General features: G+C 40.8%; 1 protein-coding gene across 2 annotated transcripts in view; it reads right to left on the reverse strand.

Annotated features, from left to right (window-relative positions):
* The window catches only part of KDM4A (lysine demethylase 4A), a 226336-nt gene that overhangs the window by 113572 nt on the left and 89095 nt on the right, over nucleotides 1–23669 (reverse strand). For both annotated transcript variants that reach the window (XM_033916196.1, XM_033916198.1), the window contains exons 5-8: nucleotides 21785–21978; nucleotides 21397–21446; nucleotides 18003–18106; nucleotides 4902–5039 (exon numbers count right to left, since the gene is read on the reverse strand). In XM_033916196.1, coding sequence (XP_033772087.1) covers nucleotides 4902–5039; nucleotides 18003–18106; nucleotides 21397–21446; nucleotides 21785–21978 — 486 coding nt within the window. The remainder of the gene's footprint in view (nucleotides 1–4901; nucleotides 5040–18002; nucleotides 18107–21396; nucleotides 21447–21784; nucleotides 21979–23669) is intronic.

Consider the following 23669-nt stretch of genomic DNA (forward strand, 5'->3'; position numbering starts at 1 on the left):
TTACCTTACAGCAGATCCTACCCAATTTTATAAGGCCAATTTCCCAGGGATCCTTCACCAACTCTTTGCAGAACTTGACAGATGGTTGGATGATGCTTTTGCCTAAGTTGCTTAACTTCAAACTGAAACTAAACACAGAGAAAACAAAAGTCTTCCTGGCAAGCCCCAACGACAAAAATGACGAGAACATCTTTAAAAATAAACAGCCATGAATATTCGATTTCCAAAACCATAAAAATTCTGGGTATCACACTAGACACGCACTTACCATGGTTGACCACACAAACTTAACAGTGGAGAAATGCTTTTATACACTATGGAAACTAAGGACTATTAAAAAATACTTTGACACAACATCCTTCAGGTTACTGGTGCAATCGCTGATCCTATCCACCCTGGACTACTGCAACATCGTCTACCTGGATATCCCACTAAAAACAATAAAAAAAATTGAGATTAGTACAAAACACTGCAGTTCGCTTAATCTTCGGACTGAGAAAACAAGACCACATTAGCCCATACTACAAAACTGCACTGGCTACCAATGGAAGCACGAATACAGTTCAAATTTGCATGCATCTGCTTCAAACAAATCTGGGGCCTAGCACCTTCCTACCTGCAAACACACTTTACTCTACACAACCCCACTCGAACAACCAAAAATAAAAACTTCTTCGCCTCTCCTAAAATTACCGGCTGCAAATACAAATCCTTCCTTGACAGAATCTTCATGTTCCAAGCTAACAGACAACAATCCTGGCTGGGAAACTACATAAATAAAACCAGACAGACCTACAACGCATTCCGAAAATCTATCAAAACCACTCTGTTTGACAAATTCATCAACTAACCAGACCGATCCGTGCTCTCTACGCATTTTTCCCCCTACAAACCCGAAGCAATCTTCAGGCATTTCCTACCCCTCTCTCTTTCCCTTCCCCTTACAACCCCTCTTACATTCCCTCCCCAACAACCCCCTTTCTTCTCTAACATTCCCCTCATGCATTTGTAATTCGCTGAATGTCCAGCCTTCTTTCGATATGAACCGCCTAGAAGTTGTCTGACTATGGCGGTATAGAAAAATAAAGTTATTATTATTATTTATTCATGGCCCTATCGATTATGACCCCTAAGTTTTTCCATAGAGTTGGCGGAGAAAGCAGCCCAGGGTTAAAAGAGCTATATTATATCAGGCTAAATTGAGAGGAGGTATGGGAGCACCATGCTTCTATGTTTATTATAAAGCAGCTATACTGGATTGGCTACCGACACACATGGAACAAAGGTTGCTGTGAAAACTCCACTGAGCCCCGATATCCGAGTCATGCCAATCCATAGTCTCCTTTCAAACAGTACAGGAAGAATACGGCCTATCATTCAAAGACTCCTCCTTTAATAACCCAATTGCACACATTTCAGAACAAGAGAGTGTTCTGGGATCTATGTCTAGGGGAGACAGAACAAAAGCTTTAAGAACGGGAATAGGCCGTGGGAGTGTCTGTTAAAGAGAAGCCCCATATGATGATCTTGCCTGTGGTTTGCTACCAAATGAGTATGATACCTATTTATTTTCAGGGGTCCTTTTATAAGAATCTTAATAGAATTTTAACAAAATTTCTTTGGCTTGGTAAAACATCTAGAATAGCTTTAGTAACCTTACAAAAATCAATTAAGGAGGGAGGGGTAAATTTTCCAAATTTCTATAGGTACCATCAAGCCTATATTCTACGTCAGGGTATGTATTGGATCCTCCCAGAACTTATAGATAATGCACCAGATTGGTTATATTTAGAATGGCGCCTTATGTTTCCCCTAAATTTAGTACATTTACCAAGTATTAATATACCTAAAAGATACAGAGAAAATAAAATAATAATGGATACTTGGAAAACATTGAGATTTATTGATAAATTAACACCCATCCCAATACATAAATCAACTAATCAATCCATATGGATAAACTCCAAGATCAAAGTAGGCGGAGCTCAAATCCTTTGGAAGAACTGGATTATTGCAGGAATTAAATCTCTAGATGATATTATTTCAGAAGGTAAACTGCTGGATTTTTCACAATTGCAACATAGATTTGGTCTTAATAAAACACAAAGTTTTAAATGGTTGCAATTGAAGCAGGCCATTCAGGTTGGGTTCCCTGAATGGAAATCATTAAACAATCAATATAGTTTAAAGTTCTTATGCTTTAAAGCAGACTTCCTAGGACATCAAGCCGCATTGTGGTATAAATTAATATCTGGATATTTGAATAAAAAACCAAAAAACGGTCTAAGAGACATTTGGAGCATTGAGATTGGACATCAAATTAATGCATCTCAATGGCCACTAATTTGGTCTTGGAGAATGGGATGTACAGTGTCAGCGTCTATGAGACAAACATGGTTCTTTTTATTACATAGAGCTTTTTGGACCCCTACTCGTTTACAAAAACTAGACAGTTCTAAGTCTAATAGATGCTGGCACTGTAATCTAGAACCAGGGACATTAGATCATTTATTATATCATTGTCCTTATATTAAAATATTTTGGAATTCAATTTGGCCACAAATTAATAAATTAATGGAAAATCATATTGCAATATCATATGATACAATTTTATTTGGAACAATGATGAGAAAAAAAAGTCAAATTTCACCAGAAAATAATAAACTTTTATTAATTATGACAGGGGTTGCCATTCAACATATAACTAACAATTGGAAAAATTACAACAACCTAAATTATACATTTTGGTGGAATACAATATGCCATGTTTTTAAAATGGAAAGAACAATATCAATACAAAAGGGGACATATAATAAATTTATAAAAATATGGGGGCCATTGACAAAATACTGTAATGATTAAATAATAGAATACTTTTTCTTCCTTTCTTCTTTTAGAGATCTTCTTATGACACACATATAGGGGGGGTAAGGAAAACAATTTAAATATAATATATTATAATATATGATACAAAATGTAACAAATGATTAAGGGATAATAGAAGGGTGGGGGGAGGGAAAATGAATAAAATTTATACAGAATATATTGCAGTAGATATAAATATGATATTGAATAATTATCAATTGTATTCAAACATGTTATATACTTTTATAGAATTTGAAAAAATTATATTAAAGTGATGAAGGGGTGGGGGGAGGGTGAAGGGGAAAATCAAATTCAGACATACATTGTGATAGATATAAAAGTGATACCATGCATGTATCAAATATATTTTATTATTATGTACACTTTTTATGAAATTTGAAAATAAAAATATAATGGAAAAAAAAAAAAAAAAAGAGAAGCCCCATCATATAGAATAAAATGGGAAAAGGAACTGGAAGTTCTAAGTCAGAATAAAGATTGGGGTCAAATTTACAAGGGTCTATTTAAACTGACAGACACAAAATGTATTATGGGTGGTACCCTCACCCCACATTAGACCTTTGTTGGAGTCACTGTGGTCAGATTGGAAACTTTCGTCATATTGTAAAGAGGTATTGGCCTAGGGTGGGGCAATTGTTGGACTGTATTGTCCTAGGACAGGGGTGCCCAAAAGGTCGATCGCGAAGGCAATGTGAGTTGATTGCGTTGTCTTCGCGTTCTACCTGCTTCGCTACACAGAAGCACCGAGCCAACCAGCAGTCTTCCCCACCCAACGTCAATTCTGATGTCAGAGAGGAAGTTCTGGGCCAGCCAATCACTGTCTGGCTGTCCCGGAACTTCCTTTCTGATGTCAGAATTGACGTCGGGGGTGAAGGCTGGTCAGCCCGGCGCTTCTGCGTCGGGAAGCAGGGAGAGCTTGTGGCAGCGGTGGTTTGGGGACCTGTTCCCCGATGGTGGCAGCAGTGGCTTGGGGGAGGGAAGGGAGAAAGAAAGAAAGGGGGGAGCCAGGGAGACAGAAAGAAAGGGGGGCAGGGAGACAGAAAGAAAGGGGGGCAGGGAGACAGAAAGAAAAAGTTGGGGGAGGGAATGAGGTCTGGAGGAGAGGAAGCATACAGGCTGAAAGAAGGGAAGAAAGATTGGATGCACAGTCAGAAGAAATTGCAACCAGAGACTCATGAAATCACCAGACAACAAAGGTAGGATAAATGATTTTATTTTCAATTTAGTGATCAAAATATGTCCGTTTTGAGAATTTATATCTGCTGTCTATATTTTGCACTATGGTCCCCTTTTACTAAACCGCAATAGCGTTTTTTAGCGCAGGGAGCCTATGAGCGTCGAGAGCAGTGCGGGGCATTCAGCGCAGTTTCCTGCGCTAAAAACTGCTATCGTGGTTTAATAAAAAGGGAGGGGGGTATATTTGTCTATTTTTGTATGGTTGTTACTGAGGTGACAGTGCATAGAGTCATCTGCCTTGACCTCTTTGAAAAAACCCACGGAATATAAATGATAATTCACATTTTCTCTGCGTACAGTGTGCTTTGTGGTTTTTTAAAATTTATTGTTGGTAGATCATTTTGACTTGGTCATTTTAGAAGTAGCTCGCAAGCCCAAAAGTGTGGGCATCCCTGTCCTAGGATGATGGATTGTTGCCTTCTTAATGCTGCAATCCTGGGATATAACAGAGAGGAGAACCTGATCTGCAATTGACTACGATACGACATAATGCCCTGAAAACTTATCAGATATGGGCTATTTATACTGTGTAGAGAGAAGAAATGACAATGCTAGCAGGAGGGCGTACGTTAATTAATCACTCACCTGTTTGGAGAAGCATTGCTGTGTATGGAAAGGGGCGGGGGGAAGTGGGAATGGTTTCTGTAATCTCTGTGCATGTATTTTGCATGAAAAACCTTTTCAATAAAGAAATGTTTAAAAAGCTGCTCTCCAATATGAACTAAAGCCAGAAGAGCCAAGCTGTCTTGGTTGAAAAAGGAAATAAAAGGATGACTCACCAGCACAGACTGTTTACCATACTCAATCCAGCGTAGTGTGGCAAAATTGGTGGATTCAGCACAGTTGAAGCCATGGTTAAAGCCAGCATGATAGCCATAGGGAAAAGTTATCATAAACTCTCCAGCTTCCTGTGTGACCTGAAGAAAGAAGTTTGGGGAGGGGGTGCAGGGGAAAAGAAAAAAAAAAAAGTAACCTTTTATCAGCTATTGGCATGTTGCATTACATCTGTCAGATGACTCTGATGTTCTCAGCTTCCCTAATTAAATACAAATACAGTCAAACCTCGGTTTGTGAGTAACATGGTTTGCAAGAAGAGCAAAACATTCTCGTAAATCGTGACTCGCAAACCAAGCGTTAACTCGATTTGCGAGCACCCTCCCTGAGAACCGGCATTGCCCCCCCCCCCCCCCCCCCCCCCCCCGTGAACGCTCCTCGCGCGAACCGGCACCCTCCGCCCGCCCAAACAGAAGCCTTACTCCATCTGGCACCGGCACGCAGCCCCAGGACATGCCGGTGCACAGAGATCCTTCCTGTTGCCTGGGCCTTGAGAATCTCGGAGAGAGCGAGAGCCAGAAGGCCTTGAGCATGCGCAGATGTTCAAGGCACAGGCAACAGGAAGGATCTTCGTGCACCGGCATGACCTGGGGCTGCATACCAGATGGGGGTAAAGCTTCTGTTCGGGCGGGGGGTGCCGGTTCTCGGGGGTGGGGGTGGAGCAGCGCCGCTGGCCTCGGGGGGGGGGGGGGGAAGAATCAAGCGAGTTTCCCTTACTTCCTATGGGGAAACTTGCTATGCTATACGAGTAATTTGGTTTACGAGCATGCTTCTGGAACGAATTATGCTCGTAAACCACTGTATTTCATTACACTGGTAAAATTAATAAAATTCATACATGGCTTGACTCCCCTAGTTAGCAAAGAAAGTTATAAGAACATAAGCAATGCCTCTGCTGGGTCAGACCTGAGGTCCATCTTGCCCAGCAGTTCGCTCACGCGGCAGCCCAACAGGTCCAGGACCTGAGCAGTAATCCTCTATTTATACCCTTCTATTCCCTTTTCCAGCAGGAAAATGTCCAATCCTCTCTTAAATCCCAGCCCTATAACGTCCTCTGGAAGCGCATTCCAAGTGTCCACTTCCTGGCATTCGTTTTGAATCTGTCCCCTTTCAACTTTTCCGAATGCCCTCTTGTTCTTCTATTTTTTGAAAGTTTGAAGAATCTGTCCCTCTCCACTCTCTCCATGCCCCTCATGATCTTATAAGTCTCTATCATATCCCCTCTAAGTCTCCTCTTCTCCAGGGAAAAGAGACCCAGTTTCTCCAATCTCTCAGCGTATGAAAGGTTTTCCATCTCTTTTATCAGACGTGTCGCTCTTCTCTGAACTCTCTCGAGTAACGCCATATCCTTCTTAAGGTATGGCGACCAAAACTGGACGCAGTATTCCAGGTGTGGGCGCACCATCGCCCGATACAGCGGCAGGATAACTTCTTTCATCCTGGTTGTAATACCCTTCTTGATTATATCTAGCATTCTATTCGCTCTCTTAGCAGCCGCTGCACACTGTGCTGTCGGCTTCATTGACCTGTCCACCATTACCCCCAAGTCCCTCTCTTGGGTACTCTCATTCAATAACATCCCTCCCATCGTATAGTTGTACCTTGGGTTTCTGCTTCCCACATGCAATACTTTACATTTCTCAACGTTGAACTTCATTTGCCATTTTGTCGCCCATTCCCCTAGTTTGTTCAAGTCTCTTTGCAATTCCTCACAGTCCTCTTTAGTCCGAGCTCCCCTAAATAGTTTGGTGTCATCTGCAAATTTTATTATCTCACACTTCGTCCCTGTTTCTAGATCATTTATGAATATATTAAATAACAGCGGCCCGAGCACCGAGCCCTTCGGAACACCACTCGTGACCCTCCTCCAGTCAGAGTAGTGGCCCTTCAACCCTACCCTGTTTCCTACCTGACAACCAGTTTCTGATCCATCTATGTACATCTCCGTCCACCCCATGGTTCTTCAGTTTCCGGAGTAATCGTTCATGAGGCACCTTGTCTAAGGCTTTTTGGAAATCAAAGTATATGATGTCTATGGGGCCACCTCTGTCCATCTGTTTGTTAATTCCTTCGAAGAAGTGTAGTAAGTTGGTTAGGCACGATATCCCCCTGCAGAAACCATGTTGGCTGGTTATCAGAAGTTCGTTTCTTTTCAAGTGATCATCGATGTTTTCTTTTATCAGTGCTTCCGCCATTTTTCCCGGAACCGAAGTCAGACTCACCGGTCTGTAGTTTCCCGGGTCACCTCTTGATCCCTTTTTAAAGATGGGCGTGATGTTGGCCGTCTTCCAATCCTCCGGGATCACGCCTGTTTTCAGGGATAGGTTGCATATTTGCTGCAGATGAATACCTATTGAGAAGTGCAGGCATGACCTACTGGTTACTGAGAACCAGAGAAGACAAAGTCCAAATCACTTTTTTCCCTCCAATCTTGGTTAAGTCACTTTCTTCCATTGCTTTGGATGCACAGGTTGCAATCAACTGTAGCGTGTTGGCAGCTCACATTTCAAAATAAATAAAAAACCTAACTCTAAACACTGTATTTGGGATTATGCTCTTATCTACCATTCCTGGGTTGATGTCTGGAATCATTTAAGCGGCCTGTACTATAAGGTTTGGCCTTTATCTGTCATCATGTTTCTATGTTTATTGGACAATACAACAGCTGTATCAGATGGTTCGAGAATTACAAGCTGTTTTTTTTAGTAAAGCAGTTCCCACACTGCATTTTACTACAGTGGATCCATACAACACTGCCAACATTAGCAGTGGAGAAATCTGATGCATTAATTACTACAGATGGAGAAACTCTCAGTTGTTGTAAGGGGACAGTGTATGTAACGCAGATTTCTTAGACTATGGATCTCTTTTCTCAATACTTTCACTTCTCAAGTACACTCGACAGTTGTAAACAATTTACAAGTTTAACCTTTTCTTGGATATCTCATCTACTCAATCCAATATTGAATCCTATAGTGGGCTTGATTGGGAGGGAGGAGGCATTTTCTGGGGATGAATTAAACTGTGTAAGGAGAAATTAGGCTCTCACCTGCTAATTTTCTTTCTTTTAGTCCCTCCAGACCAGCACAGCACTGATGGGTTATAATGCACCTCGACCAGCAGGTGGAAAAACACAAACCTTTGGCTGTAGTATAAGTGGGCTGTGCAGTCCCAAGTACAATCAGTCTGACAAATAGTCAAGCAGAACTAAGAAACTAATAAATGTGAACTATAAACAGCAACATCACTCCCAGAAGGAGAATAGCAACAAATAGAGAAAATACTGTTGGATATTGAATAGAACAAGAACTTTCAAAAAATGTCACCAAAGTTCGCCAGCTATGCCAGACAAATCAAATGCTGCTGTTCTTATAATCTCCCCTAACAACCCAAACAAAAAGACACTGCAGAAAAAAATTGTACTCTTTACGCAAAAAACACTGAATAAAAATGGCAAGGCGGGAACTGTGCCAGTCTGGTTAGCGCCCAAGAAAAGATCTGGGTGTCATTGTAGACAATATGATGAAACCTTCCAAAGTAGGGAGAACGAGAGGGCACTCTCTAAAGTTAAAAGGGGAAAGATTCCGTACGAACGTAAGGAAGTTCTTCTTCACCCAGAGAGTGGTGGAAAACTGGAACGCTCTTCCGGAGTCTGTTGTAGGGGAGGACACGCTCCGGGGATTCAAGACAAGGTTGGACAAGTTTCTGCTGAACCAGAATGTACGCAGGTAGGGCTAGTCTCAGTTAGGGCACTGGTCTTTGACCTACAGGCCACCGCGGGAGCAGACTGCTGGGCACGATGGATCACTGATCTGACCCAGCAGTGGCAATTCTTATAATAATAATAATAATTTTATTTTTTATATACCGCCATACCCAGCGAGTTCTAGACGGTTTACATCAATTAGAATAGGATCTACGTTTTCAAGCAGATTTACAAACAAATAAACAATTAAGTAACAAGTAAAACTGAAATTGACAGAGGATGGAGGGAGGTTGTTGAAGAAAGGGAGGAGAGGAGCTGTAAAGGAGGTTGAGAGCTGGGGGGGGGTAGGAAGGGGGGGGAGGTGAAATGTGAGCGGGTGGGGCCGCTAGGGGTCTTGTTTGCTGAATAGGTAAGTTTTGAGAGATTTTCTGAAGTCGAAGTAGGAGGGGGCCTCGAGTATCATTTGGGCCAGCCATGTGTTGAGCTTGGCTGCTTGGTAGGCGAGGGTTTTGTCTATGAATCTTTTATAGTGACAGAGTTTTAGCGAGGGGAAGGCGAACAGTTGAGTTCTATGGGATTTCTTGTTTATGTGATAGAGGTTAAAGTGGGTGTTGATGTAGCTTGGAGTAGAGCCATTAACCGATTTGTAGCAGAGGCATGCGAATTTAAAAAGGACTCTTGAATCGAATGGCAGCCAATGTAGTTGGTGGTAGAAGGGGGTGACATGTTCCCATTTCTTTAGGCCGAAGATGAGACGCACGGCGGTATTTTGGATTATTTTTAATCTCCTGGTGGTTTTCTTTGTGGCTTTTAGGTAAATGATGTTGCAGTAGTCAAGAATGCTGAGGATGGAAGATTGAACCAGTAGGCGGAAAGCGGTGTCGTCAAAGTATTTTTTTATTGTGCGTAGTTTCCATAGAACGGAGAAGCTTTTCTTGACCAAGTGGTCAGTGTGGTTTTCTAAGGATAAATTTTTGTCCAGAGTGACTCCCAGAATTTTTAGGGTGGGTTCAAAAGGGAAAGTAATTCCTTTCAATTGAATAGTAGTGTTTTTGATTTTGTCGTTGGGGGTGACTAGGAACAATTTTGTTTTGTCGGGATTGAGTTTCAGTCTGAACGAGAGCATCCAAAGTTCAATTTGGTTAAGAATATTTGTGATGTGGTTAAGTAGTTCTTGTGAGAAATTGGTTAGAGGGATGGCTATTGTGATATCATCTGCATATATAAAGCATTTGAGCTTGAGGTTGTGTAGGAGGTTACCTAGGGAGGCCAGGTAGATATTGAACAGGGTGGGTGACAGGGGGGAGCCCTGAGGGACCCCACAGGTGTTGTCCCAGCTGTATGAGAACGCATTGTTTTTGAAAACTTGTAGGATCTATTTCTTAGGAACCCCTGGAACCAGTTGAAGACCTGATCAGAAATGCCGATGTGTACCAGGCATTCTAGGAGAATAGTGTGATCGACCAGGTCAAAGGCACTACTCAGGTCCAGTTGTATTATCAGGGCACTTGAACCTTGGCTGAAGAGCGAGTGGAGGTGATCAAGAAGGGAGGCTATGATGGTTTCGGTGCTGTGATTGATTGTCACTTAGGATGTTGAATTTTTCTAGATATGTAATGTAATGTAATGTAATTTATTTCTTATATACCGCTACATCCGTTAGGTTCTAAGCGGTTTGAAGAAAATATACATTAAGATTATAAATGAGAAGTAAGAAGGTACTTAAAAATTCCCTTACTGTCCCGAAGGCTCACAATCTAACTAAAGTACCTGGAAATTAATAAAGAAGAGAAAATAAAGATGGTTGAAAAAAGAAAAATTCTATGTGAACTTATAGGATGGAAATTAAACTGACAGTGAAGAACTGTATGAAAAATACATATGGAATGCAGTTAGAGAGGGTAGGTTACAATCTATTGATGGTATTTGTTTAATTGGAAGGTGTTAAGGTGGGTAATTTGGGGGAAGGTTATCTGAAGGTAGGTGAATCTTCTGGAGGTAAAAGAGGAGGGGTTAAGATATTTGGATGAATTTTTTGAAAAGCAGGGTTTTGATTTCTTTTCTGAATGTTTTGAGGTTGTCTGATATTGTCATAAGATTGGAGATGGAATGGTTGATTTTTGCTGCTTGTGTTGCCAGAAGGTTGTCAAACATTTTCTTGCGATGTGTGCCTTTGAGTGGAGGGAAGGCGAAAGGGTTCGAGGTTCTTCTGTGTCTTGAGGTGGAGATTTGGTTTAAGCGGTTGTTTAGATAGGAGGGGGAAGAGCCGTGTAATGCTTTGAATATCAGGCAGTAGAATTTGAATTGGATTCGTGCTTGTATGGGTAGCCAGTGAGAGTCTAAGAAGGCAGTTGTTATGTGATCATATTTTTTGAGTGAGTAGATCAATCTGAGGGCGGTGTTTTGTATGGTCTGGAGTTGTTTTATCATAGTGGCTGGACAAGGAAGATATAGGGAGTTGCAATAATCCAGCAGACCTAAGACTAGGGATTGGACGATTAGTCTAAATTGTGCTTGGTCAAAGAATTTTCTGATTTTACGGAGATTTCTCATGGTTAGAAAAGCTTTCTGGGTTGTTTTGTTGATCTGGGGCTGCATTGTGCAACATCTGTCTATCGTAACTCCTAGGAGTTTTAGTTCGGGTTGTATTGGGTATTTGGTATTTTTGATTTTCAGTTCAGTGATGGTAGGAGTTTGGGCTTTTTCGAGCAAAAGGAATTTTGTTTTTTTCAGAATTTAGTTTTAGTTTGTGATCCATCATCCATTTTTCTACTGTGTCTAAGGTTGTTTCTAGCTTTGTTGTGGTGGTGGTTTCTGATGGGTCGAAGGGGAGGATTATGGTGATGTCATCAGCATAGCTGAAAGATGTGACATCTAGGGTATCTAAAGTGGCTCCTAGGGAGGAGATAAAGAGGTTGAAGAGCGTAGGTGAGAGAGGTGATCCTTGTGGAACTCCGCAGGGATTTGTCCATGGTTCTGATTTTATATCATTGTATTTTACCCTGTAGGTTCTAGATTTGAGGAACCCCTGAAACCATTTGTAGACCTTGCCTGAGATTCCTATGGCGTCGAGAATTTGTAGTAGTAAGGTGTGGTCAACTAGGTCAAATGCTGCGGAGAGGTCTAATTGTATTAATATCATTTTTTTACCTTTACTGATGTGTTGTCGGGCTGTATCTAGTAATGTGACAAGTAGTGTTTCTGTGCTATGGTTAGTTCGGAATCCTGATTGTGAGGGGTGGAGTAGGTTATGTTTTTCCAGATATTCGGTGAGGTATTGTGCCACTAGGCCTTCTATTATTTTAACATACAATGGTATTGAAGCGATAGGTCTGTAGTTGGAGGGGCTATCTATTGGGCCTTTGTGATCCTTTATGATTGGAGTGATTAAGATCTCTCCTAGGTCCTGTGGGAATTGGCCTTCTGTCAATGTGGTTTGAATCCATAGCATGAAGTTGGTTTTGAATGTAGTGGAGGCGTTTGATAATATGTAGGTGGGGCAATTATTTAGGTCACTGGAAGCATGGCTGTATTTATTGTAGAGTCGGTTCATATCCGACCAGACTAGAATTGGGAAATCGGACCAGCTTCTGTCTGCTACGATGGCTTCGCTAGTTGATGGGTTTGCTGCGAGTTCCGCCTTTACCAACCCTTCTGCTATTTTGGTGAATAAGGGGATGCTTGCGATCGGTCTGTAGTTGGATGGGGAATCTAGTGGTTCTTTCACATTTTTTATGATTGGGGAAATCATGATATGACCTTGCTCAGACGGGAAGTTTCCTGTGGATAGAAGGGAGGTAACCCATGTCATCATATTTGCTTTGAAGTGGAGCGGGGCATCTTTCATAATGTTCGGAGGGCATGTGTCCAATTTGCAGAAGGTGTGTGAGTATTTGTTGTAATAGGTATTAAAGGTGTGCCAGTCGATTGTTTTAAATTGTTTCCAGCTTAGGTCTGTTTTAGTTCCACTCACCACTTAAGTCAGCTTTTTGTACCTACATGCAATGATGGGTCCACTCAGTCCTAGGCAGAGCCAGAACAGAGCTGGAGGACTGTACATGAGATTGCGGAGTGGAGCAATAGAACAGCAGACTTAACCTAGTACAGTGTTCCCCCGCAAATTCGCAGTTCGCAAATCATGGACTCGCTAATTTGCAGTGTGCTCTGACCGCCTCTTCTTGTACAGGCTACACCAATTAGGAGCTGTGTGTCAAAGCAGCTCCTGCTTGGTGTAGCCTGACTTTAGTAACAGGAAGAGGCGGTTGGAGTATACCGCAAATTGATTTTCTGCACCCGCCGGCTTCAGTAACAGATTCCTGATTTGGATAAGAACACCCCCCTGCTCTCCTGGAACAGCACCCCTGCGAATTTCGGAGGAGTACTGTATTTTCAATGTTGCTCATGACTACAATACAGGGTTTTTTCCTCCTCTTCCTTTTAAAGCCTGTTGCCCTTCAAGAAGGCAAGTGACTGATCAACATGCTCAATATTGTTCAAGGAGAGATGGGTAGGGCCGTCAGCAGGGCACAGTGGCTGAAAGTCTTGCTGTACAGAGTGGTTGATAGCAGGACTAACCCCCAGTCTGAAAAAAGAATCCTAAGGAGTGCTTGAAAGAGAGAGCTGGCCCTCGGTCAGCACAGGATCTGGCAGATAATGTAGGTCAACTTTGCCTGCTTAGTGCCAATTCACTGCACTCGCCTGTCAAACAGAAAAATGTGCTGACTATGCTGAAGCATCTCAAGGTGTAAATAGTTTTCCTACAGAAGATGCACTTGGGATCTAAAGAATACGCTAAGCTGGGGTAAGGGTGGGTCAGCAAATGCAATTACTCCTCTTTTAAGACTGCCTTTTGAGAGAGGTTATATAGGACCTGAATGGGTGTTTTAGCATTGTGCTGGTATTCAGGGAAAGGGAGAGAGACAAAGGGGTGGGGGAAGGGATCAACCTCCGAGTGAGTGCTGCACTCTGGTGCCTAGGAATGTACTTTTTTCTCACACCCATCTAACAGCAAGTCTTGTATCAATTATCTACCAATATCCCATAGCTTGTTTTCTGGGTTGTGAGGAAGCATTTCAATTTCGGACTGGGATGAGTATCCTCCTGTCGCTTAAACTGAAGATCTAACAAATGCAAGAGAATCTAGGCTGATAGAGCAAGCGCAACCCAAGCATATGGAAGGCAAAGAGGTTTAACACAATGGGTTGCTTTTATTTAAAACCTTACAATAAAACATTCACCAAGTCACTTTTATAAGAATAAGCAAGACTTCCCTTTCCTTAAATCCTATTGGCTCTTCCCATTAAATGATTGAAGTCCAGTTACTATGAAGTGTTTGAACTTCATAACATTTCTTGGGGAAAGGCAGGTCTTCTGGATTCTTTTCAATTTGAATTGAGATGGGAGCGGCCAAGGTGGCAATCCAGATGTGCATGAGCTTTCAATTGCAGAGCCATACTGAACAACAGCTAAGTCATCTACACTGGCTATTGCTCTCAGGGGCTGTGGAAGGTAGCCAGGTACTGAGGCTGGACACAACTTTGCCTCCCTTGGTTGAGCCTGCCACTAATCTCTATCAGGTATCACCTGATCCTACTTCTCAGCTAAGGCTACATAAAACTTCTAGACACCCCCTTAAAACAATATACCTATGTGATGTGCAGTTCTCCTTAGACTGCTCTGTGGAATCCTATAATTAGCTAAGATTCCAACTGAGCCAATGCCTTCATTACTCACTGTTCACCATCCTAGTTTCTGGCAAATACGGTCCTGCAGTTTGTTTGTGAAACTTCTCCCTCCTTGCTCAAGGCCCCACACTGGCCCAGCCTGCTTTAATTTCCATTTCAGCAGCAAGAGTGAAGAGGGGGTGCTAAGAAAATAAATGCCATCACTGCAGTGGCGGCAATGGGGTGCTGGAAGCAACAGAGGTGCCAGTCATGTTAAGTATATATGGTAAATTGCATAATCCACTGATCTAAGGGCAAGTAACAGGTGTTATCCGGAGACAGCAGACGGCTATTCTCACATGAGAGACACATCATCCATGGTGCCCATGGAACGGACACTAAATAGTGCATGGACACTTTAAGAAATTTTTTCACACTGCCTGCGCGAGTGCCTTCCCAACCATTGAAGACACGCAAGACCCCAGTTCTGTAAACAGAAGGTGGGAGGGATGTGAGAATATCTGCCTGCTGTCTCCGGATAACAACTGTTACAGTAAGTAATCCCAGGACAAGCAGGCAGCATATTCTCACATGTGAGATGGAAGGAGAGTTGGCTATTATGAAGAAAATAAATTTTGTAACACTGCTTGGCCGAAATGACCATCTCGTCTAGAACATGAATCTAGACAGTAATGAGATATGAATGTATGAATTGAAGACCAAGTAGCTGCTTTGCAAATTTCATCAATAGGAGTAGAACATAGGAAAGCTACTGAAGCTGACGTTGTGTATCTTAAATGTCCCTCAAGGTGCAAACCAGCCTGAGTGCAGCAGAAAGAAATACATGCCGTCAACCATGTAGAAATAGTTCTCTTGGTAACAGGACGGCCAAGTCTACTCAGATCAAAGATCTTAGCTCTTTGAAGATAGTACACTTTTTCAGTTGAAAGATGCTTAGAAGAGTACGTCATTTTTTTTTCAGCAATATTTTGCAGTTTTGGTTCAGGCCATTAATTTATCTCAGTTGGATTATGGCAACTCGCTTTATGCTTGTTTAAGTTAATGTAATTTGAGGAGGCTACAACTTATCCAGAAACGGCGACTGATCTGATATACGGTAAACATAAATATGATCATGTCACACCTTTACTGGCTTCCTGTTTCCTGGAGGATCCAATTTAAGTGTGCAACTGTAAATTATATGGTATCTTTTCTTCTTTGGTCCCTGTTTCTTGCAATTCACAAGAAATCTCTAATTCTAGGAGCTCTCAGAAATATAAACTTGGCTTTCCCACTGTTAAACAAATAAAAACTATGGCCAATTTTTGTCGATCATTTTCTTTTTTTATTTGTAAAAGATTGGAATGACCTTCCTTCTATAATTAGAGTTCTCTCTCATCTACCCACTTTTCATAAAGTATTGAAGACATTTTTATTTCAGAAATTTACCAATGATCCTTCTTTTTCAAATAATCAGTCAGAAAAGATAAAATTCTAGCCTAAAAGATATACGGCCTCTTTTACAAAGCCGCGCTGCACTAACGGCCCGAAGCCCATAGAGATTTAAAGGGTTTCGGGACTGTTGTTGCACGGCTTTGTAAAAGAGGCCGATAGTTTCTGTTCTAATCTCCTGTTAATATTTTGTTAACCGAGTTGAGCCCTCCTGTTGGGATGAATCAGTATAAAAAAAAAAATCAAAGATTAGGGGGGAACAAGATGGCGATCTGAGTGGACGTGTGTGTTTAAGCTCCCACTCTAGAGGCTTAATCTTACCTTAAAAATCTTTCTCCTGCTTATTGTTTCGATGCCTAAGAGAAGGGAAGGCAGAGGAATATCCCTCTTTCTGTCAGTGACTTCGACACCGCGTCAGACTGCAATTACAGCTTTTGCAGTCCCGACGGCGTTGGGTGTGTCCGCAGCTGAGCTCCAGGAGCAGCTCAGCATGAAAGGCGAGACTTCGCTAAGCCCTTTGGGACCTTATCCTCCCCCACCTCCGGGAGTAGCAACTGAAGTCGGCTTTCATTTGGAGGGACCTTGGGAATAGCCGAGAGGGGAGGAGACACTGTTGCCTGTGACCCCCGGAGAGGATTGCACTGCAGTCGAGTGGTGGTGAGTTTGGGGGAAGTGAGACCCAGGAAGGAGAACGGGATCCCAGGTTACCTCAGCTCAAGCCGCTCGTGAAACCGGCAGAGATTACTCTGAATTCACTATTGGGAGCTATAGAAAATTTACAGATGGTATGTATGGGATTTATTTCTCTTATGGCTGATATTTCAACTAAAGTTAAAAAATTTAAGATAGGCATCCAAGACCAAACGAAACAGGTTGGGGATATTCAAAAATCTATAGTAGAGATTAAAACTGTTACTAAATAGCAGGCAATGGATAAAGTTTTTCTTTTACGGAAGATTGAAAATTTGGAAAATCAAAATCGAAGTTTAAACTTAAGGATTTTAAACTTTCCTCTGTCCAAATTTAAAACTCCCAGAGAGATTTTCAAGGACTTTCTAACTTCTATATTAAAAATTCTGGAAGTGAATATACCACTTTTGCAAAAGATTTATTACTTAAAAAGAACAATAAAAGAAATTAATACAACAACTGAACAAGAATTATCAGCACTTTTGGAGTCCTCAAACCTTGAATTGTCAGGACGAGCTACACTAATAGTTTCCCTGGTATTTTATCAGGATAAAGAACTGATTCTGAAACTCTTGAAGCAAGTTTCTTTTTTGGGAGAAAGAATATACATATATCCAGATGTCTCTAAATGGACTCAGTCAAGAAGGAAATCATTTCTTACATATTGGGATAAAGTTACTTTATTGGGTGCCTCCTTCCAGTTAAGATTTCCTTGTAAATATTTTTTATGATCCAGATCAATTACGGTTCTTTTTAGAAGGGAAAGGAGTTTGGTTTGCACCCCAATGAATTCTGGAATAATTCAAGTCCATTATTAAAGCCTTTGTTTTCACTTTAATTTCCTTTTATTATAGCAATATGTTCTCTTTCCTGGAAGAGTTTCTTTCTTGTTTTTCTCCTCTTCTTTAATTTGAGGACTATGTTTAAATTAATATTGCTTTTCGGATTATTTCTGTTTAACCCAATAGATGATTGGATGTACTAATATCGTTATATTACCCATTAAGCACAATTCTGTACTTAATTGAAAAATTAAATAAATAAATAAAAAAAAAACCAACTGAAAGATTAGGTTAGGTTAATGACCCTCGGCCGATCCTCTTCTAACAAGGGAAAAGAGGAGGCAACGGAAAAAAAGAAAATAACTTTTCTTTTTTTTAAACTAAATATCTATAAAGAAATGAATGAACAAATGGTTCCAACACACAAATACGTGCACGAAAGGTACTTTTGAAAACAAACCAACATGCAGCTTTAGGGGTCTCGTGTGTCCTCAACGGTTGGGGAGGCACTCGATTTGAATTTCTCAAAGTGCCATTGCACTATTTACTGTCCATGCCGTGGATGACATCACCCTGCTTGTCCTAGGATAAACAGTAGCTTTACTGACCTTGTCCTGGCACCTTTTGCCCTCAGAAGTCATTGGAGGTTGCAAGTTGCCCAGACTTAGTGATACAGCTCTTCACTCAGCTATTTGGAGGATTCTTCTTCATTTACCACTTTTAAAACCCCACTAGTAATCCTGCATAGCTTACCTTGTGAAACGGGATTCCATATTTCTTCAAAATGAAGGGAGATATCAGAGTCATCTTGTGACGGAGAAAGGCCTCACAGTTCTGGGCGCTACCAGGGAAGAAACCTATTTAATATAGTGAGAAGGACATTTTATTTATTGTCTGCTTTGATGTTACAACAAGATCTACCTTTCCAAACAATGAGAACAGAACACCCAGCAAGAGAAGCAGCCTCTCTCCTATTCTACCATTAAGATCTGCTTGAATCACTAGTTACTCTTAAGATTCCATTCCTTTATCTCAACTATTTGCTCATTATGTTCAACAAAAAGCTGACACAATCATTAAATCATTTGACATTTAGACAGATTTTGTCCTTAGTTCACAGAATGTTACTAGTGCAACTGAAACTTTAAATAATTCTACCATTTGTGTTCTGCTTCTGTTGTGAAAGCTCTGAAATCAAATAGAACCCACTCTATGGCCATGACTAATAAACCTTTTGAGGAAGGTATTGTTTCTACTCTATTCAGAGAGATGCTGTTAAATCATTCTCTAGACCCCAGTACATTTCTCATGGTTTTCCCAAATGTTAAAGAAAACAGAACTATTTGCTTGATACATTTCAATTTGGTTTAAACCTAACAGAATACAAAACGTGTGTCCCGACTGCAAGTGGCGGCAGCCAATTGGGATGCTTTTTTGTTTGTGCATTTACTGAGATGCGTAGGGATGCTTAAGCGTGCCCAAGGTGGGCATGGGCAAGGTTTCACCCGGAAGTGGCCTTGGGCGTGCTTAAGCATCCCGACGCATCTCCGTAGGTATGAGACAGACGCCTTAAATGCAAGTCTGCAAAATTCTGGCCTACATTTAAGGTGTCTGTTTAGTGATATCGACACAATTCTCTTTAGGTCTCCTATGCAAGTGGCATCCTATAGAGAATGAGGCCCTTAGTATCTATGCTCACTGAGATTTGGTTGGGTTTTGACAGATAATTTATTTTTTTTAATATCACTGGATGCAGCAGCTGTCTTTGATACTATAGATCGTGCCATTTTACTTAATCGTCTACATTTGGGGGGATCTCAGGCAAGGCAATTAGATTATTGTAATGTTTTCTATCTAGGCTTACAGTAACTATATGCAAAAAATTACAGACCATCCCAAATGTTGCTGCTAGGTTTATATTCTCATCAACAAGATATAAGGTGATGCCTTCATATCTCAAATTATATTGGCCTCCTTTCGAAGCAAGGGCTATTTTTAATTTACCTACATTGGTTTTCTTGATCTTCCATGGAGAAATCTCAGACTATATGATTAACTTAGTAGAACTACCATCCGTTAAGAACTATTCAAGGTTAAGATTTCTGAATCCCAGAGGTATTAAATATAAAACAATATACTATATCTTTTCCATATTTGGCGACAAAAAGGTGGAACTATCCTTTCTTATGAGAGCTTCTCTAAAGTACTGAAGACCTACTTGTTTGCAAGAAAGCTCATTCAGAGGAACAAATGAGCAGATCCTCTGTGTTTTGATTTTTAATATAAGATTGTAATTCCTGGTGATGGCCAGTTTCTTATTAACTTGGAAATTGCACTCAACTCCTATTGGGGTATATTAGCGATTCATAAATGTTTATGTAATGTAATTCTGTTCAAGTTTTTCTTACCTGAGTGTCAATTTCAAGTAGTGCAAAAGAAATCCAAGTCAGACTGGATAATGCCAGGTTTGGGAGAACTGCAGGGTTCCTATCTTCCCCACTGTTTTAACTTATTTGTGTATCTGGTCTGTAGATTATTAGCCAATTTGGGTATGGACTACTGGCTGTATGCAGATGATCTTCAATTTTATTTCTTTGTGCCTGACAAGACTGAGGAAGGGATCCAGTTGACGGAACTCTATACAAAATATTTCGAGCTTGGGTGTCTTCTAATTGTCCTATCTTTGAATGCAACCAAAATAACCCAAAGGCCAATCAGACCAAAACTTTTTTAGAAAAATATAAAAAGCACAACACAAAGATATTTCACACAAAGTGCAGCACTTTCATAGATGAATTTTATAAATAATATTTTTTGTTATAATGGGGTATCCTCAGTATGAGGTCTTGAGCTAAAGAAGAGTATACTCCAGAGGACCAAACCGCTCTAGAGCTCCTAGATATTGGCCCCTATTAGAACAGTGGGAGATTTGCTGACCACTGCAGGCCGCACACCATCATTGGGTATTCCTTGTGTGCTATATATGAAACACTATGGCTCATTAAATAATATGTGCTGAGTGAAAAAACACACTTCTGTAAATATTGTGCAAATAATATGTAGCCGAAATTCAAACCCTGAAAATCAAAATTCAATCCCTGAGAAATGCTGGCAAGTACTTAATTTAGTAATCCAGGCGGCATATTACCGTGAGACAAGACTTGCATCACTGAAAGCAGTTTGTGGCTCCAAAACGCTAAATAATTGTTCTACAGAGCTCCGTTTTGAGGAACACAATCTCTTCTTCAGGAACTACCAAGATTGAAACTTTGGCGTAATGAACGCCAACACATCTTGCTTAAGTTTCCATTTTGAGCTTCTTCCACTTCCTGTTTTAAATTGCGGTTTTAGATTCATCTCTGTCATTAAACAATAGATTACTGCTGTAATCAAAACTGTATTTAAGATAAGGTTAGGGATGAGATTTATAAGTTTGTTATCCTTGGGCAATTTTAGCCTAGCGATACAAAGTTTTTCTTGCTACAACTGAACTACTGCAATGCTCTTTTTTTTTTGGGGGGGGGGTCTTTTCAAACATCTCTAAGACCAAATTCTATGGCTCATGTGATTGAGAGAATTCAATTTAAAGCCTTGGAAAATGACACGCCAATTGCTACTTTGGTATGCTAAAAAGTTTATCATCCTCTAGGGCTTTAAGGTCGCAAGTTCTTTCATTCCACCAGGATCAACTAGAAGAAGATTACTCTGTTTTTATATATATATATATATATAGCTGGCCCAACTATATGGAATAATCTTTCCCTGGAATTATGATAGATAAGCTTTGCTTTCATTGTTTAGGAAGTAATTGAAAATGCACTTATTTCAAAAGGCATTTTATTAAAAAGTCAATCAGGTTATGCAGGAAGACAAATGAACTCCATCTTCTTGCATGGTTTGATGTTTTTTTAATGGCAATTAGAAGTAATTTTAGATTTTTATTTTTGCTAGAATTTAACGAATGATATCCTTTGTGCTTTGTATTTTAAGTTTTGTGTTTGTTCTTTTGTGACCTGCTTAGATTGTGTGGCTAATGCGGGATATAAATTTGATAAACAAAATACACTGAGGCGAAAAGGCAGCTGAGTCTTGAGGAGCTCTATACCTTTTGGCCTGACAAATCTGAAAAGCAGGCTTGTGCTCCTACCTTTAGCAAGACGCTCTAGCCTTTTTCCATGCTCAGGGGGCACCGTGTACCTACAAGAAAACATCAAATGAAGTCACATCACAAGCTTCACTGCAGAAGATGATCGGAAAGGCAAAGTATGTCCTACAGAAGGACCAGACCCTCAACCCCATCAACTCATGGTAATGAACAATTCTCTTGCAAAATATGGGTCTCAGAAGCAAAGCCCAAATCTGGAAGGATGGGACTTCACAACATAAAACTGCCTCAACCCCGAATCAACTAATTTATTGCACAAAAGAACAATGATATTTATGACCTGAAACCAAACACCAGGAACATGCCTAAGCTGCTTTTCCTCAGATGCATTATCTCAGTACAAACTTAAGGGGGTCTCAGAACACATTACCAGGACTTGGGCTCTCCAAAGTGTAGGTAGTTGATGCTGTAGAGATCCATATCTTCCGTGTGCCAAGCAAAGGAAGTCTTCCACATACCAAAATATAGGTACGGGGTGTTTACCCCTTCGATAGTGATTCCACTTTCCCTCTCCACCACATCCAGAATAGTGTTCAAATGACCAATATTCCACTCGTCCACGTGCTGCAACACACAAGCAATTCTTTTTGGAGAAGCCGGAACAACAATATTGACAATGCTCAGTGCAAACAAACCTGAATGAAGACAAGCCAGTCCAGTCAAGAGCCTAAAGCAAAAGTTCCAATTGAGATTTGAGCTCAATAAGCTGCTACAAAGCCCAGGTTATTCCTAACAGAATTGTGTAGTTTTCTAAATAGCAGGTGCGCGTTAACCATGTTATTACCTGCAAAGGACCCCAGTCGCTGTATCCTACTTCTTAACAACAGATAAGAATCACAGTGCCTAGTCCGCTGCCTCAAACCCAGCTCCTTCTCTGCTCTCTTACCTCTCTTTCCCTAGCCTGTCTGTCTATCCCATCCACACCTCTGCTCAATCCCCAATTTTGGTTCTTATCTCTTGCCCTTCCCTATCTTCCCTCTGTGAGATCTATGCAGAATTAGTACAGACCATTGCAGTCAAAAGGTTCCCTATGACTTTAGTATAAGATTTAAACTCTTGGTAACAGTCTGCAGGATAAGCTAGGGTAAAACACCAACTTCTCTCTCTATTCCAGCAAATACATCCCAGGAAAAGCTGAGATCAGAGGGGATCTGGAACTGTAGTTTGCTTTCCAGCAAGAATGCAGATGGGCAGGATTGATAGGAAGCCCACAAGCAGAATGGAATCAACCGCAGATTATCATGCAGCAAGCAAGAAAGAAAAAATGTAGAAAGATGTTAAAAAACCATATTTTTTTTATCCAATTGAGTTCTCAGCTTGGAATGGGTTGGGTAAATTGTATGGGCTAAAAGTGGGCACAAGTAGGATTCCCATTAGTCTATTAATATAGAATTTTATTTAAAATACATATTGATAAGTGATATTTTTATCATCTTATCTGCCTGAAACCTGATTTTGGTTACAAGTATGCTATAAAAAGAGATGATGTACTTACCCTGGTAAGCTCTTTTCCAGTAGATGGGCAGTAGGGTTATTTCCCCATAGCCACATGCTGCCGCAGAAAGAATTCACTCCAGATTTCTTACTCTGCCTCTGTTGTACTTCACTGAGCTCTCTAGATCCACCTTCAGTTAGTACCCAAGCATGTAGAGCCGCCCAATACACGTGAAGTAGAGGAAAGTGTAGCAACAAGCTTAAACAAACTGATCTGCTCAAAAGTAATTTAACACAGGCTTTAAAGGAGTTCAGAAACTACTACCCAATAAATTTAAACATATATACAAAGTCTTCCCAGCTCCCAAGGGCTGACAGGCATCCAAGAATCAGCTTGGAGAAGCATAAACAGACTAAACACTGAAAGCAGGTGCAGGAAGGACAGGGCGTGAGTCTAGAATGTCTCACCTATCTACTGGAAAAGCGCTTACCAGAGTAAATATTATTATCATGTCACACCTTTTTAATGTGAGTTGCACTGGCTGTCTGTGGAGGCTCGGGTGTTGTTTAAGTTGGGCTGTTTATGGTACAGTCCCCATTTATTTGGTTAACAGATTTTCCTTGGCTTCATACAGACATAGTAGAAGAACCCATCCTTTGTTTAATTTTCCTTCAGTCCAGGCTTGCAAAAGTAAAAAATTTCTTAACTACACTTTGGCATCTTGAGCTGCCTTTCATGACAAAGAATTTCAAATTTTACTGCTCACAGCTCATTCTTATAAAGATTTTAGAATACAATTCTCTAAGCATCTGACTAACTA

Source organism: Geotrypetes seraphini, chromosome 12 (assembly GCF_902459505.1).
Source record: "Geotrypetes seraphini chromosome 12, aGeoSer1.1, whole genome shotgun sequence".
Classification (NCBI taxonomy): domain Eukaryota; kingdom Metazoa; phylum Chordata; class Amphibia; order Gymnophiona; family Dermophiidae; genus Geotrypetes; species Geotrypetes seraphini.